This window comes from Haplochromis burtoni, unplaced genomic scaffold (genome assembly GCF_018398535.1).
Source record: "Haplochromis burtoni strain Fernald_Lab_line unplaced genomic scaffold, NCSU_Asbu1 Contig_204, whole genome shotgun sequence".
NCBI classification, from domain to species: Eukaryota; Metazoa; Chordata; class Actinopteri; order Cichliformes; family Cichlidae; genus Haplochromis; species Haplochromis burtoni.
In genome coordinates this window covers 90953-104922 of record NW_024582565.1, presented here as the reverse complement: position 1 = coordinate 104922, position 13970 = coordinate 90953, and the positions used below count along the sequence as shown (strand labels likewise).

General features: G+C 39.3%; 1 protein-coding gene across 3 annotated transcripts in view; it reads right to left on the bottom strand.

Moving 5' to 3' along the window:
• The window catches only part of rorc (RAR-related orphan receptor C), a 21354-nt gene extending 11438 nt beyond the window's left edge, over positions 1–9916 (bottom strand). Inside the window, exons 1-3 of one of the 3 annotated variants that reach the window (XM_005936041.3) lie at positions 9630–9916; positions 9392–9520; positions 4881–4910 (exon numbers count right to left, since the gene is read on the bottom strand). In XM_005936041.3, the coding sequence (XP_005936103.1) occupies positions 4881–4910; positions 9392–9443 (82 nt within the window). In that variant the 5' untranslated portion in view covers positions 9444–9520; positions 9630–9916. Of the gene's footprint in view, positions 1–3315; positions 3641–4880; positions 4911–9391; positions 9521–9629 lie in introns of those variants that run through there. The other 2 variants (XM_005936042.3, XM_005936043.3) reach the window with 2 other exon arrangements.
• Between the last annotated feature and the right edge of the window lie 4054 nt (positions 9917–13970).

The window sequence follows — 13970 nt, the reverse complement described above, 5'->3', positions numbered from 1 at the left end:
GGACAATGGGGAGTAGCCCCTCGACTCTTAGTTCCCTTTAGTCAGCACTCATGAGTCAGACTACAACCACCATCAATCGAGGCCTTTCTTCTGAACTGAGCTCTCACCTGTAAAGGTTTTCAATCACGACGCTGTGACACAGACAGAGAAACGGACTCGTAAAGTCAAAACACTAACGGCACCGCTGTCACTGCAGGTATTTAAAAAGACTTTTTGACAGGGGTTTATCGTGGAAACTCACGTCCTTTTTCACATCGCCGCTATCAGCAAACTAGTACATCGGACTGCCCCAAATCTCTGAACTCGGCCTTCAGTTTGACCTCACAAAGACGCCAGTTCTGAGACCGTGTCTCTCACGGTTGTGACGCTATGGGCAAAGAATCCCATTTTACCATGATGATACATACAGGCAGACAGACTCACGGGTGAAAACTGTACCAGCTCCACTGTTGCAGCGTTTAACCAGACACTTTCTTCTCTGTGCCTGAAATTACCTTGTCAGCAGCTTGTTCTATGAACTGTAAACGGACAAAAAAAACCTCAATCTTTCCTCTGACGGAAGCTTACCTTTGAGACATACGCAAGCAAAAGTGCAAACAAGCTTTGTATACAGACTGCATCCACAAACAAACACACTTGCACAGACTCTTTATCCTCATACAGCACATTAACACTCAGCGCAGGAGGGCTGTACCTAATGTAGGATCATTTTTTGAGTTTACAACACCAGTGAAGACAAATTCTTTAACCGCTTACTTTAATATGACTCATGGCGAATTAAATTCAATTTTATTTGTACTGTTATTATCTCTAATACATAAAAACACACTTAATGATTTTAATTTAAGGTCGTCCTGAAGTAAAATTTGAGACTTTTGGAACTTTAGCTTAAAACCACTATTTTTCTGCTGCATTTAAAACTAATTTTAAATGACAAAAAAAGCTGATTGTCACAGCTTTTTATTTTTAAACAAATAACTGCATGTGTAGTACTGCATTTAAATACATTAGATAAAAGATGAATGTTTTGCTACACATCATACCACACAATACTTTGCAGCGCAAATCCAAACAAATAACAATAAAATGTCAGGTTACTTTTTTTTCCATTAAAAGAAACCAAGAGTTAGAAGAAAACACAAAATAAGCAGCAACTGAATAAAATTAATTTTAAAAAAGGGGAAATAAAGTAAAACCTAGTGCCAGAGAGCGGTTTAATAAGAAGCATTTCACGTCAGCTTTTTTGGACTAAACATTTTGACTCAGAAATATTTCACTGCTAATGTATTTTTAGGTTTCAGAGCCAGACTGTGGTCGTAATAAATGCGAGAACTCCTTCGCTGAGTTTCATTAATTTGCAATAACAAAAAACAGATGGAAAAACCTACTGAGAGATGATTATCTGAGGAATTTTTCAAAGCAGATCTGAACACCAATTAGCATCAGATTTCACATATTTGACTTTGAAGTTGCTCCTGAATTCGGAGGTGTCTGAAAGAGGTAATGTTTTGACAGTAGCAAAGGGTATGAATCAGCTCGACTTGTGTATTTCATTTACCAAATTTTGGGGGGGAATGTGTCACCTGCCATTTTCATGTCTGCTTTGATCTGTAGCCAACCGCTTCTGCTGCTTTGGAAGTGCTTTTGCAGGCTTCTGCACCCAGAGGAACAAGGAAATCCTTTCTGATAAAGAAACTGTGTAACAATCTACACAGGAATCCCCCCAAACACAGCAACAAAGCCATCTCAAGTGCGCCTGATGGAATCAAGTGTGTAACACCAGAGATAATTCATTGTCTCCCAGCTGTGGTCATAACACAAATATATTTAGTTAGTTAGTTTTCATCAGAGGCTGCTCTCGTTTTGTTCACACAGGCAGTATCCACAGCACAGCTGCAGGGCAGAGATATGCTGCATCTAGCCGCCATCTAAAAAGCAGCTGCGCATCTGTGTGTGCGTGTTTGTGCTTGCGTGTGCTGGTGTGTCTATAAGTGTTTGCAAGTTGCAACGGCAAAAGTGTGTACGCAGCAAAAACAAATTAATCAATTTTCATTGTTCCCTTTGCCTTTTTTCCCTTGTCACCTCTTTGTGTATTTTGTCCATTTTTATTCAGGTAATCTGGGACTTATTTGTGTGAGTTTTCATTTTCAGTATCACACTTTTAGCATTTCCTCTGCATCCTGTACGTGCTTGGAGTCGGTCCATTTAAAAGCAACGCACTGCGGTAGTGAAACATCCTGTTTTCCGCACTCAAGTGCAAGACTATGATGATTGATTATGATATATATATAATATATATGTGTGTGTGTGTGTGTGTGTGTGTGTGTGTGTGTGTGTGTGTGTGTGTGTATGATTTTAAAAATAAATAAAAACTCAACATCTTAAGTATTATATTATAACCTGGTCACACTGATCTTCCACCAATCACTGGCTTCATTAAAAGAATTACTTACAATGTAAACTTGACTTGACAAAAGGTGTTCCTACAATGTTATGAATGGGTATTATTTCCAGAAATATACATTTTTATACAACCTTTTCACTCTACAGAATTAGCCTAGCCTGAGGTATACTGTATATGTGGGAGTATCAGAGGGCAGAAATATCTGAGACATGATTCAAATCTTAAAATCATCAAAGAGAGCTCAAAATTGAGTCATATTGCCAAACCGTAAAACTGAAACACATCAATCACTGTGAAGGTACTCAAAATTCAGCCAATGGAGGGACTCAAAACAGATTAGATAATCTTTACTCGCTGAAAACCATAAGCACAGGAACACACGTGTGTGTTTTCATGCTTTCTACAATGCTGCTAAAAACATCCGTCGGTGGGATTCAATAAAACTTGTAAAGCTGTAAAATTCTAGTTAGCACACGAGCAAAAATTGTGAAATATAAAGGCACTTGAAACTTGAGCGGCGTTTTCCTGTTCAACGAAGTATTACACCAGAAACTAAAGTGCAAACCTGAACAAAAAGCTTAATGACACACCCTGAGAAAGTTGATGTGTTTGAAGCCACAGGTGTCTGAGTCTGCATGAAAGCACAGATATTTCAGGGTGACTTGGTGAAGGTTTAAAAAGACACAGCTACTTTTAACCAAAAGGTGACGTTATTATCGAACGATACCGATTTCGCGCACCATCAGAGGCATCAGTCGCAACGTTACCTTATAATCGTAAAGTTTGAAATATGGGAGGCTTGGAGAAAAACGTCATCAAAAAGCACGTAACTGATTTAATTGATAAAAAATATCTTTGATTGAAGTGCCCACACACACACACACACACACGCTGAAGAGCTTCATCCCTACCTCGCATCATCCTCACTCCTCCACTTGTGTCAGACGTTTGTCCCACTTTCACAAACTCACTTGTCCTCTCACTTTGTCTAAGAATAGTCTTTCTTTTGACACACAGTCGTTTTTTGGAACCACCTATATCTTTTAATCTTGCTCCTTTTTTTGCTCGTCCTTTATCAAGCTGGGTCGGGTGCTCACTGCAGCTTCAGCATACATATTCAGACTTTTGAGTGTCAGTCACCGCCTCACCTTCCTTGTTTGCGTGTGCATGATTGTGTGTGTGTGTGTGTGTGAGAGAGAGAGAGAGAGATCAAGACAAAGAAGGGGGGACCGTCCCCTGCCCTGTCGTTTTTCTCAAGGTACTTTTTCTTTATACCTTTGTTGTTATCCTTCACCCCCTCACTCTGTATCATATGTCAAAAAATGCTTTATAATGTCTGGCACCTTTGAGACTGTCCATGAGAGAGTTTAAGTCAAACCAGCAGACAGGAATCACTGGAGATGAACTTAAAAAAATATGTAAGTCACACAAACTTACATTTCTGTTATTGGGAAACTCAGTTTGGAGATTTCAGATATTTTCAAATAATGCATATATATATGTATATGAGAGAGAGAAAATCATTTTAAAGAATTATTTATTCTCCATGTAGCATATTTACACACTTGATTCAGGTTATCTGAGTTTAGCTTACAGATCTCCTCCACTGAAAATGCTCCAAGTAAAATCTAGATATTTATCATTTTCATACAATTAGCAATTAGGTTTCAAAAGTACAGCGAGTTAAACATTACATGAATTAATTATTATGCTGCATGTGTTCAATGTTAAGTTTGCATTTTATTAAAAATTGTTCGGATGATGTAGCTAAAAAAAAAGGTACGTATTTTGAGATCTGTTATTTTTTTATGTGAGCTCTTCAACTTAACTGAAAAATGTATTTCAGACTATTTTATGTCTTCAGTGCTGCGTTTAAGTAAACACTTGCAGCTGCAATCCACCACAGCTTCTTGATTCTCCACTCATATTTCCCTCCACTTCCATCCCGCCACACAGAACCACAGAAGACCCCCAAACGTTGCCCTTCCTTTCTTGTCTTCTCTGGTTTTGGGTACGTGTGATGAATGAAAACCATTATTATTTAGTCTCAGTTGGTTTATCATCACGCCACCTAATATGAAGGTCGGTGGTGTGTTACACACAGCACCTTCACTCTCGATAACATACACAGGTGTGCTAAAGTTGTGGCAGAAGGTGTTAAACCAAAAAAGTTAAAAAAAGACGAGATGTTATCGCTTTCATCTGCATTCAGATGCCAAAGTGGTTGGTATTTTCATCACTGTTTGTCTGCGAGTGTGTTTGTGCGAGGGGGGTAGCACAGGTGCGACACGCCGCGCGCAGAGTGTGTCGCTAATGGCCCCGTCCCCGTCGACACCACTGTGTGTATGTGTGTTTTGCTGTACAGGTGCATGCTGCATGTTCACTAACTATGAAGTTAACCACATTGCATGCACAAATATCTAGCACAAACACAAGCAAAGTTATTACTGCACACACACAAATGTAGACAACTTACTCAAATGACTCTTCTTGGACACGGCACCTCCTAAAGGGAGGGAAAAGGGTAGTTAGTGGATTCAAACTAAACAACTTTGTGAGTCTATGCTTTGTACGAGCATCCTAAAGCGCATTTTAGTGAAAGAAACTCAACCTGCTGTATACTCATATGAATACATGGTGGGCGTTACACAGTGGCATCTAAGCTTCATATTGAATCCAGGAGTAAACATTTACCAATAGAGTTTTCCATCTCTTTGAATTGAAAATGTGATAGCCACTGGAAAATAAATTAGGCATCGGATTTACTTCATTTTTGAGATAAATGTTGTACAGTATAACATTTTAAGAAAAAAGAGTTACAAATGACAGCTAACCCCATCACAAAAGTTAGATGAGACAATCTTTGATTGCTTGATGAATACCTTTGATACCTTAACTTATTGTTCCCTTTACATCTGCTACTAAAAAAAGAAGTGATCATGTTTAGAGTGCGGTATCTCTACTTTTACTTAAGCGAACAATTTAAATACCACTGAAACCTACACAGGAGCTATTCGTAGTGCAATGAATGGATTACAAAAGCACGTTTGACATTCAAATACATATCGTACTCACCAATCATAATCAAATATCCAAATGAGCATGTTACTACTGTAACAACAAGTAAAATCCTGACTTTCAAATAGACTGAAATGAGAGGGAAAGTAAAACCGGCATAAAATTACACTGTAGCCATTGTCAGCTCCTAAATGGCAGTTTGATACGGGGTTTGCAGAAGGCAGCACTTTCTTTGGCTTCTTTTCTAGTGTACAATAGCATGTGGACAGATAAGAAGCCTCAGTGAGAGCGGAGAGGCTAAATTAGAGGATTCCTATTTACACTAGTGTGGGTCTATGATATGTTTGTGTGGTGTTTCAGCGCACGCACACACAGGACATAAAGGTAGAGGAAGGTGGGTGTCTGTGAAGCAATAGGTCCTCTTTCTTGTCTGCCTTTGTGACCGCAATTGTGAGAAAGTCTGAAGTGCAGCTAGAGCGACTAAGGGTCAGTTCTTAAGCAGGGGGTTTACTGCTGTGGGTGTATGTATACGCATGTGTGTGAGGGTATGTGTGCGTTTTCTCTGTGTATTTGCGTGTGAGAGGCTGTGTGTGTTAGACAGAGGTTTGAATGCAGGGCAGATAAGTATCAATGGAAGACGTAGAGCTAGCCGGTCTTTGTCTGGCGCCAGATCAGGCCCTTTGTGGTTTCCTCTGTTTTCCTACCCTCATCAAATCAGTTTTGCTTCATAAGCAGAATATATGGAATGAAAGCGCAGCAGTGCACGCACGGAAAATGAAAAGAAAATTTCAACACTCACAGAGCAACTGTTTTAAAGGTGATCGATTAAGAAAAGGCTGATTAATTACACACAAAAAATCAGCTACATTTATTAGAGCATCATTTCCAAATGAGGACGACCTGAATTTTTTTCAGTGTTTTTTACATTAGTGTTACATCAATGCTTTCCCCTGCGTTCCTTGAATAGTCATTTACAGAAACGCACAGCAGCTTCTCGCCTTACGGAGACGATTTTAAGGCCGACTAATCTGATTTTAAAAAATAAATAAAATGCTGAACCCCGATACGCTGATCGAACATGAGCGAGAATTGACGCCAACTATTTGCACCGCTGTTATTCCTGAAATGTGTCACCAATGGTATTAAATGCTTAAAATATTGCTGCAGCAGAATTAAATAAGCATGCGGTCGATGGCACCTGTGAAAACTAAATGTGACACAGCATGTACATATTTAGCAAGGCACACCTGTTAGCCAGGCCATGAACCATCTACACACACCCAAAAGTGACAGCGGAGGCACAAAAATCAACACCACCCATCAGGCAAAATCTCACTCTCTGCACTGACATCTAAGCTCACTGCTGAAGTGACAGTTGCTGTGTTACATAACAGCACCGAAGACCACTGAACCCAGAGAGGAGGCGACGATTTTGTCTGAATAGAAACCACGACCCATCTAGCACAGAAAAAATACAAAACATGTGAACATCCAAGACCGGTGCCAAATACAGTAAACAAGATTAAAAAAGAGCTTTTTAAAAATTAGGTTTAGGTAGAATGCTTAATCAGTAAGCAAAAGAAAAGCATACATTTGAGAAGAAGATTACTAAAACAAGTAAAAAAATTACAACATATAGTACTATAACAACTATAAAATATGAAAAGGAATATATGCTAGATGCTGAAACAAAAAGAAATATGTACAAATCAAGTTAAAAGCAAGTCTGATTTGGATGGTTAAGCTGTTCGCCAGGTTTCAAGAAGAATGTGCCAACACGTGCAGTTCCTCTAAAATCTTAAACCCAAAACATCTACACAGCTGAAAATTTTAGGACAGTCGTGTAGCTCAGAAGTACACCGTAAGTAATTCACCACAAGTCTGTAAATAAATGTCGCTGCCAATTTGGTGAAACAAACCTTTGCAGGAGTTTAAGAAAAGTAAGGTATAGAGTGACAAAAAAAGGAGTAGCACTCACAGTGTCACAAATTGTGGATAATCTCTCTGTAAAAAGAGTCATCTGAACATGCTGGCTTCAAAGAGTTTCTGAAAACATCAGTAGGACGGCTGCAAGGCTAGTGTTCTTTTAGAACAGAAAGTATTTCTTGACTTGTCTGCATTGATTTCCAAGAAAATAGCAGACGACTGAAGAAGGCCAGATGCATTTTGGTTAAAAGAATAATATACTGTCATTGCTGTGAAGACAGTTTTTGGTTCAGAAATGGCTGCAGAATGATTTACGGTGAAATGAATCGGACCTACAATAGGTCCCTGGGGAACACCACAAATGGGCGTTTATTGGATAATGAACAGGAGATTGTTTTGTTTTGTTTTTCTCTTTTCCTATACTGTACAGACAGGAGAAAAAAACCCAAATGTGGAGCAAGACTAAAACTACTGCTTGAGAAAAGTGAGTGACGCCCACAACAGCCGCTAAAACCAAGACTCTCATCAAGTCAAGAAGAGCCGTCTCAGCAGTACGGAAACTAAATATGAAAATAAAACAGTGCAACCACACTCTAGTTTAACCTGAATAAAGCATCAGCTCCAGGGCCAGATGCATTAGGTATCCTGCACATAGTGTTCAAGCTTCAGCTGTGCATCATTTTAACAAATTTACCCCAAACATTGTCATTTTTACACTAAATTCTGCACGACATGACTTTAACTTACCCAAGGCAAGCTATCTCCAAAGGAAACCACTCTGGAATTATTTGTTTGTATTGTCACTTGCAAATAAAAACCAGAAGAAGAAGAAGAACAGAAGGACATAAAACTTTTAAGAGCCATTTCAGTGTCCCTGTTGATACTGGCATTTCTTTTTTCACTTTTAATCTTACCCTATTTTCCTCCCTTGATTACCATTGACACTTTGCAACATAAACAAAACCCATTTTAAATTATAATTGTGTATCTATAATACATCTATAATGAACACTAAATTGTGCCTGTTTCCTCTCTGACCTGCCTGCTGGTCGCTTTCTTTCTAATGGTTACATAATACTATTAAATCACTAATGGTTCCAAATTAAAACTGTTGGCATTGCAGTCTAAAGGTAATCTAGGGTAACCAGCAAATTGTTTATGTTATGTTTCTGGGGGAGTTTGGGGGGTAGATAAAAGTATCAATCTGTCAATGTTAGTGGCAAATATCGAAAAACTTAAGTCAAGAAAACCAAAAACTATATCAGCAGTGTGGTGAAATTTTCAAAGGTAAAATACAAAGTTCAGGACTTTGAATGTAAACTGTTGCTGCTATGATCCTCCTACATTTACTGGAGAAAAGGGGACAGGCCTCATTATTGTTTCACCTCTTTAGAAATAAGAACCTATTTATTTGCTTTGCCTCTTACATGCATTAAATGGAGGCACACACATACACACACAAATACATTTTGCAGCACTTCAGACAAGCTGTGTTGCTATCCTGTAGGAAAGGTGTGCTATGGGTTTCTGTGACAGAGAGACAGTCTTATCTCCAGTCACTGCCAATAGTTTGATTATGGCCTGGGAGAGGCTTTGAACAGAAAGGCATTGGCCAGTAATAGAGGCAAAAATTAGAGCTAATTCCCATGGATTACTCCGGCTTACTGCCATTCTTACACACTCACAGCACCTTAACCATACCCCAGTTAAAGGGATGAGGAGGTTTACTAGGGTAAAGATGGATGAGAGTGAAGGGGGAGAAGTTAAGAGTGAACAGAGAGGGAGAGATAGGGAGTCAGCTGGTGCACTAGAGGCCAACAGGATGAGATAAAAGTGAGGAGGAAAGGAGGGGATGGGAGTGAGTGGGCACACAAAGGCATGCTGGGAAATAAGCGAGGGACATGAGGGCATAAAATGTCAAGGCACACTGTTTAGTGAGCTGAAACTATTCAAACAAATTGTATTTTTCTTGCTGTGACTTTAAAGTTCAGTTTTCCTGCACCTGCCACAATGTAAATGTAACCTGGAGAGGGAAAATCTCACCTCTCTTGATGGGGGTGTCAGCGGAGGGCACGTCGGGCTCTTCATATTCCATAACTCTCCTGTCAAAACACCAGTAGGTGGGCCTGCACACACTCTCCCCTCACTCACTCGCTCTCTCACTCACGCACTCTGGCGCACACAAACCACAAAGTCCTGTAAGGTCAGTCAGTTTTCAACTCTATCTGCTGACACTGCAGTGCTCAGAAAGAAACGAAGCAAAACTCGAGACTCATACTACCTGTTGGTCGCTCTAGCGCCCAGGCCGGCGCAGGCATTTGAAAACGTGCACTGCCATCTCGCCTCCTTCAAGAGTCTTCACAGTGGCTCCCCAAAATCGGCAGTCATCTTCCTTGGCTTCTTTCTTTCTCTCTCTGTGTGTCAGGGTCCCTTATTCAACAGCACTCCTCCTCTTGTGTGGTTGTTTTTGAAATAATCCCGTTCCCCCCTGTGGCAGCAGCAGTGCGGAGAGTGCAGCTGGACCGGCCGGCCGCGCGCCCGCCACCCCCCTCCCCTTGCGCTCACAGTGCGCCCTAGCCGTCCCAGGCTGGAGAGAGTTATGTCACCGGCTCTTACGTAATAGCACCGGATCGGGTTTTGCTTTGAAGTGCTCGGTTGAGAAATATAATCCCATGTTGCTGCCACAAATTTCCGCCACACCAATCGAGAAAATAAAATGCACGGTAGAGACGTTAGATTTCAGTCTGTATGGAAATGGAACATCCTTAAATTAAAAATCCCTTTTCGTGGGTTGGTGTCATTTTTGTTAGAATTACTCGCAGGGCCCTGCCCATACAGTATGGCATACACGGAGGGGTTATTTTATGCCCCATTTTAACACGGGTGGGAGGACAAAAAGAAAACGATGAATAATCGATACGTCTTCTCGGTTTACATCATTGTGGTAAATCCTCTAAGACATGGCTCGTACAGTGGTTGCAGACATGGTGCAGACACATGCATGTCAGGAGGGAAACAGACTGTAACCGAGTGCATTTACTCAAGTAGCCTGTAGCAGACAACTCATATGAACCCGGGCTGCAAAATCTTATCTTGATTTAATGTTTGCCACGTGATAGTGACACTTTTCATTCTTCGTAAGGACGTATTTCTTTCACGAGAACAATGTTTTTAAACGTCAATAAAAAAAATCTTGGTATGTCCTTAGATCAGCATGTCTTTGAGCAGTCAATTATAATTTGTTCTAACTACTTTAACAACTAAGTTGAACTACTATGTACACAACAACTGAGCTGCTAATTATTAATATTATTAATAATATTAATTATCAAAATAAATAAATAAATAATTGTGTGTCAAACTACTAATCATTTGTTCAGCTATATTTTAAACTCATTTTGCTACAAAAATTAACTCGCAATAATAAATCATAATCCTCATAATCCAACACTCACTCAAAACGTTGGAGTTCATCTAAGTCACCAAGAATCACTTCAGGGTCTTATCAAGTCCTTTCACTTTTACCAGCATTTACAGATTACAAGTCTCAAAGGCTGTTAGGGTTAAAGTTCCTGTGTTTAAAGTTGACTCTGATTCTGATTCTTTTATGCTAAAAGTACTTAAAAAAAATAATTCAGAGGTGCAGTGAGGGAGTGAATGCTGCGTGGCTCGCTTTAACTAACAAACAAACACACATGCTGTAAAAACAGTTAAGTGATGTGTTGGCTAGCTAACCTGTGAGAAAGTGAGTAGGCCTATTTTCATTTCAAATGTTGCTAATAACTGCAGCAAAGAACAATACAAAGCATATTTACATGCTTAAGGTTTTGGATTTTGATTTGTTTGTTTTTGGTTTAATTTTGTACTGTTCTTTTTTTTTATTTTTTATTTTTAGTTTTGCCTCTGTGCTCCACCACAGTGGATTATTTTGAATCAAACAATCAAGATTAGATCGATGTGCAGGCTTTAACTGAAGGGGTTTAACTGCAATTTTGAATTAATTGTTTATTTTTATACACAGTCCCCCATTTGCCTCAAAAGCAACGGGGTAATTGACTGACCAGCAGTTCCTTGTCATTCCATGAACAGATTCAGCAGGATCTGGAGTTGATCCCATGTGTTGAAGTCATTTTGTTAGCTTTGATAGCTGTTCATTGGAACAAAGAGATGCCATGCGAGTAAAAGAGGACAAACAAAAAAATCTTTAGCTGTCCAAATCAAAACTCTGGTTCCTTCTCAAACAGCAGGTATGCATTGTCAGCTCAGTAATACCAAGAAGCCTGAAAGACTGGATGATCAAAATATTCTTTCCATAATTAAGAAAAACAGCTTCACAAGTTGGAAGCCACTTCCAGATTAGACTTTTCCAGGAAACATCCCTAAGAGTTTCTCCAAGCACAGAAGTGGGATATTCTTCAGTGGCCATGTCCTGATGACCTGATCTCAACCCAACAGGGCCATGCTTTTTATTTATTGAAGATAAAGACTGAACTGACCTTTGATCTAAAATCTATTGTTGGGGGTGTATAGAAACTAAATTATGAGAAAATGTGTTAATGTCTAAGTACTAGAGAACTAAAACACTGAATCCTCTTCAGAGCTACCAAAACATTTCATGACAAGGCCGTGGGATTGTGAAACCGTGGCCCCTCAAAAAAAAAAGCACTGAAGACTAAATTGCTACTGGACAGAGCATGCTGCAGGTGGTTTTAACTGAAAGTGGAAACACCTCCACCCGCTTCCTCATACCCAACTTGACCACATGGCTCTTCAGGGGAAAGGAAAAAAAAACACTGCTAGTGCTCACTTGTCCTGTACTCACTCATACATACACACGTACACACAAACACACAGATGCTCACACACCATTAAGGTTTTAAAAAACTTTGGTAGCATTTCCATCTCAATTTTACTGAGGTTAAAGCTATGAGGGGCCCTGAAAAGACCACCAGGCCTGTACTGTGATGAGCCCATACACTCAGAAACCACACATTCGACCAAACTGTGTGAGAACTAAAGTTAAAGGCAGTTGAAAGTCTGTATGGCTTGTAGACCTTAAACCACTAATTGACTGCTGCATAAAAACTTACTTGACAGGATCTACTAAAAAGCAGAACAGAAAAAAAAAGTTTTCTTGAAAATAATTATTCTCATATTACCTTTAAACAGTCACTTTTTGCAGTTGCGCATAAAACCTCTTTACAACAGAGGCACTCTGTTTAAAGGTTTAAAAATATTCTCCTAAATGCCCAAGAATTTTTAAGATTACATGACCTGTGGTTCTTCATATATATGTGTGTGTGTGTCGTGTATATATATATATATCTATATATATATATATATATATATATTATATATATAATATAATATATATATATATATATTATATATATATATACTAATATATATAATATATATAATATATTTATAAATCTCTTTATGCTCTCTTAATAGACTGACTGCGATGTTCAGACCCTTGAGCAGCACTGAATTTTAAAAACACAGACACACAAATCTGTAGTGGAAATCACTGCATGAGCCTAGGAAGGCTGCACTCTAATTCGCAAGGGGTCATTCAGCATATTCTTGCACCTGATGCCCTTTCTGATGCAACCCAGTCTCCTCCCAGGATTAAACCAGGAATCTTTTGCTTGTTTGGCAAATGTGCAAGCCACTATATTATAGAGCCACATATAGAACATTTCTGAAAACCATACTTTATCATTGCTTACAAAAATTAAATTCTGTACAGTTTTATTTCATTTATATTAATATTATTATTTATATAGCACTAAATCACAACAACAGTCACCTCCGGGCGCTTTACATTGTAAGGTAAAGATCCTACAATCAGATGACCCCCCTATGAGTAGGCACTTTTAACAGGAAGAAACCTCCAGCAGAACCAGGCTCAGAGAGGGACAGCAGCCATCATCTTTGACTGGTTGAAGGTGAGGGGAGGAAGACAGGACAAAGACAAACAAGTACCACGCAAAGAAAACCATCTGTACCTTCCCCAGGGCTGAGCTCATTTAAGGTGGAGTGTTGGATAGTGGAAAATCAGCCTGTGGACTGAGAAATCAAGATGTTAAATATTAAACTGCAAGTCTTCCAGGCTAAAGAGTATAGGGGCCATCCAGATTCTTATCTTTGTGTTATCTTATTCCAATCCCAATGTGTCCAACAGCTAACGCTTGGATGGAATTTGATCATGCAACAGGAGAAAGATCCACAGCAGCAAAACAGAATGACTGAAAAAAGAAAAATAATCAAGGTGCTGCAACAGCCGAGTCAAAGTCCAGGCTTGAACAAGACTGAAATGTTGTAGTGAGACCTTAAGAGAGGTGTGCATGAATGACCCTTAATGAACTAAAGGAACACTGTCAACAAGAGTGAGCCAAAATTCCTCCACCATGACGTGAGAGACTGACAAAAGCAAGAAGAGAATAAGTACTTCAGGTTATTGTATTATTATATAGTTGATTCTACAAGACGTTGAATTATGGGGTGTACTCTGCTTTTTAACAGGGCTACACAGACACCAATAGTCAAAGGAGCTTGCAAAGAAAAGCGTCTGGACTTCTTTAAGTTGCTTGAAGACGTTTCACCTCTCATCCGAGAA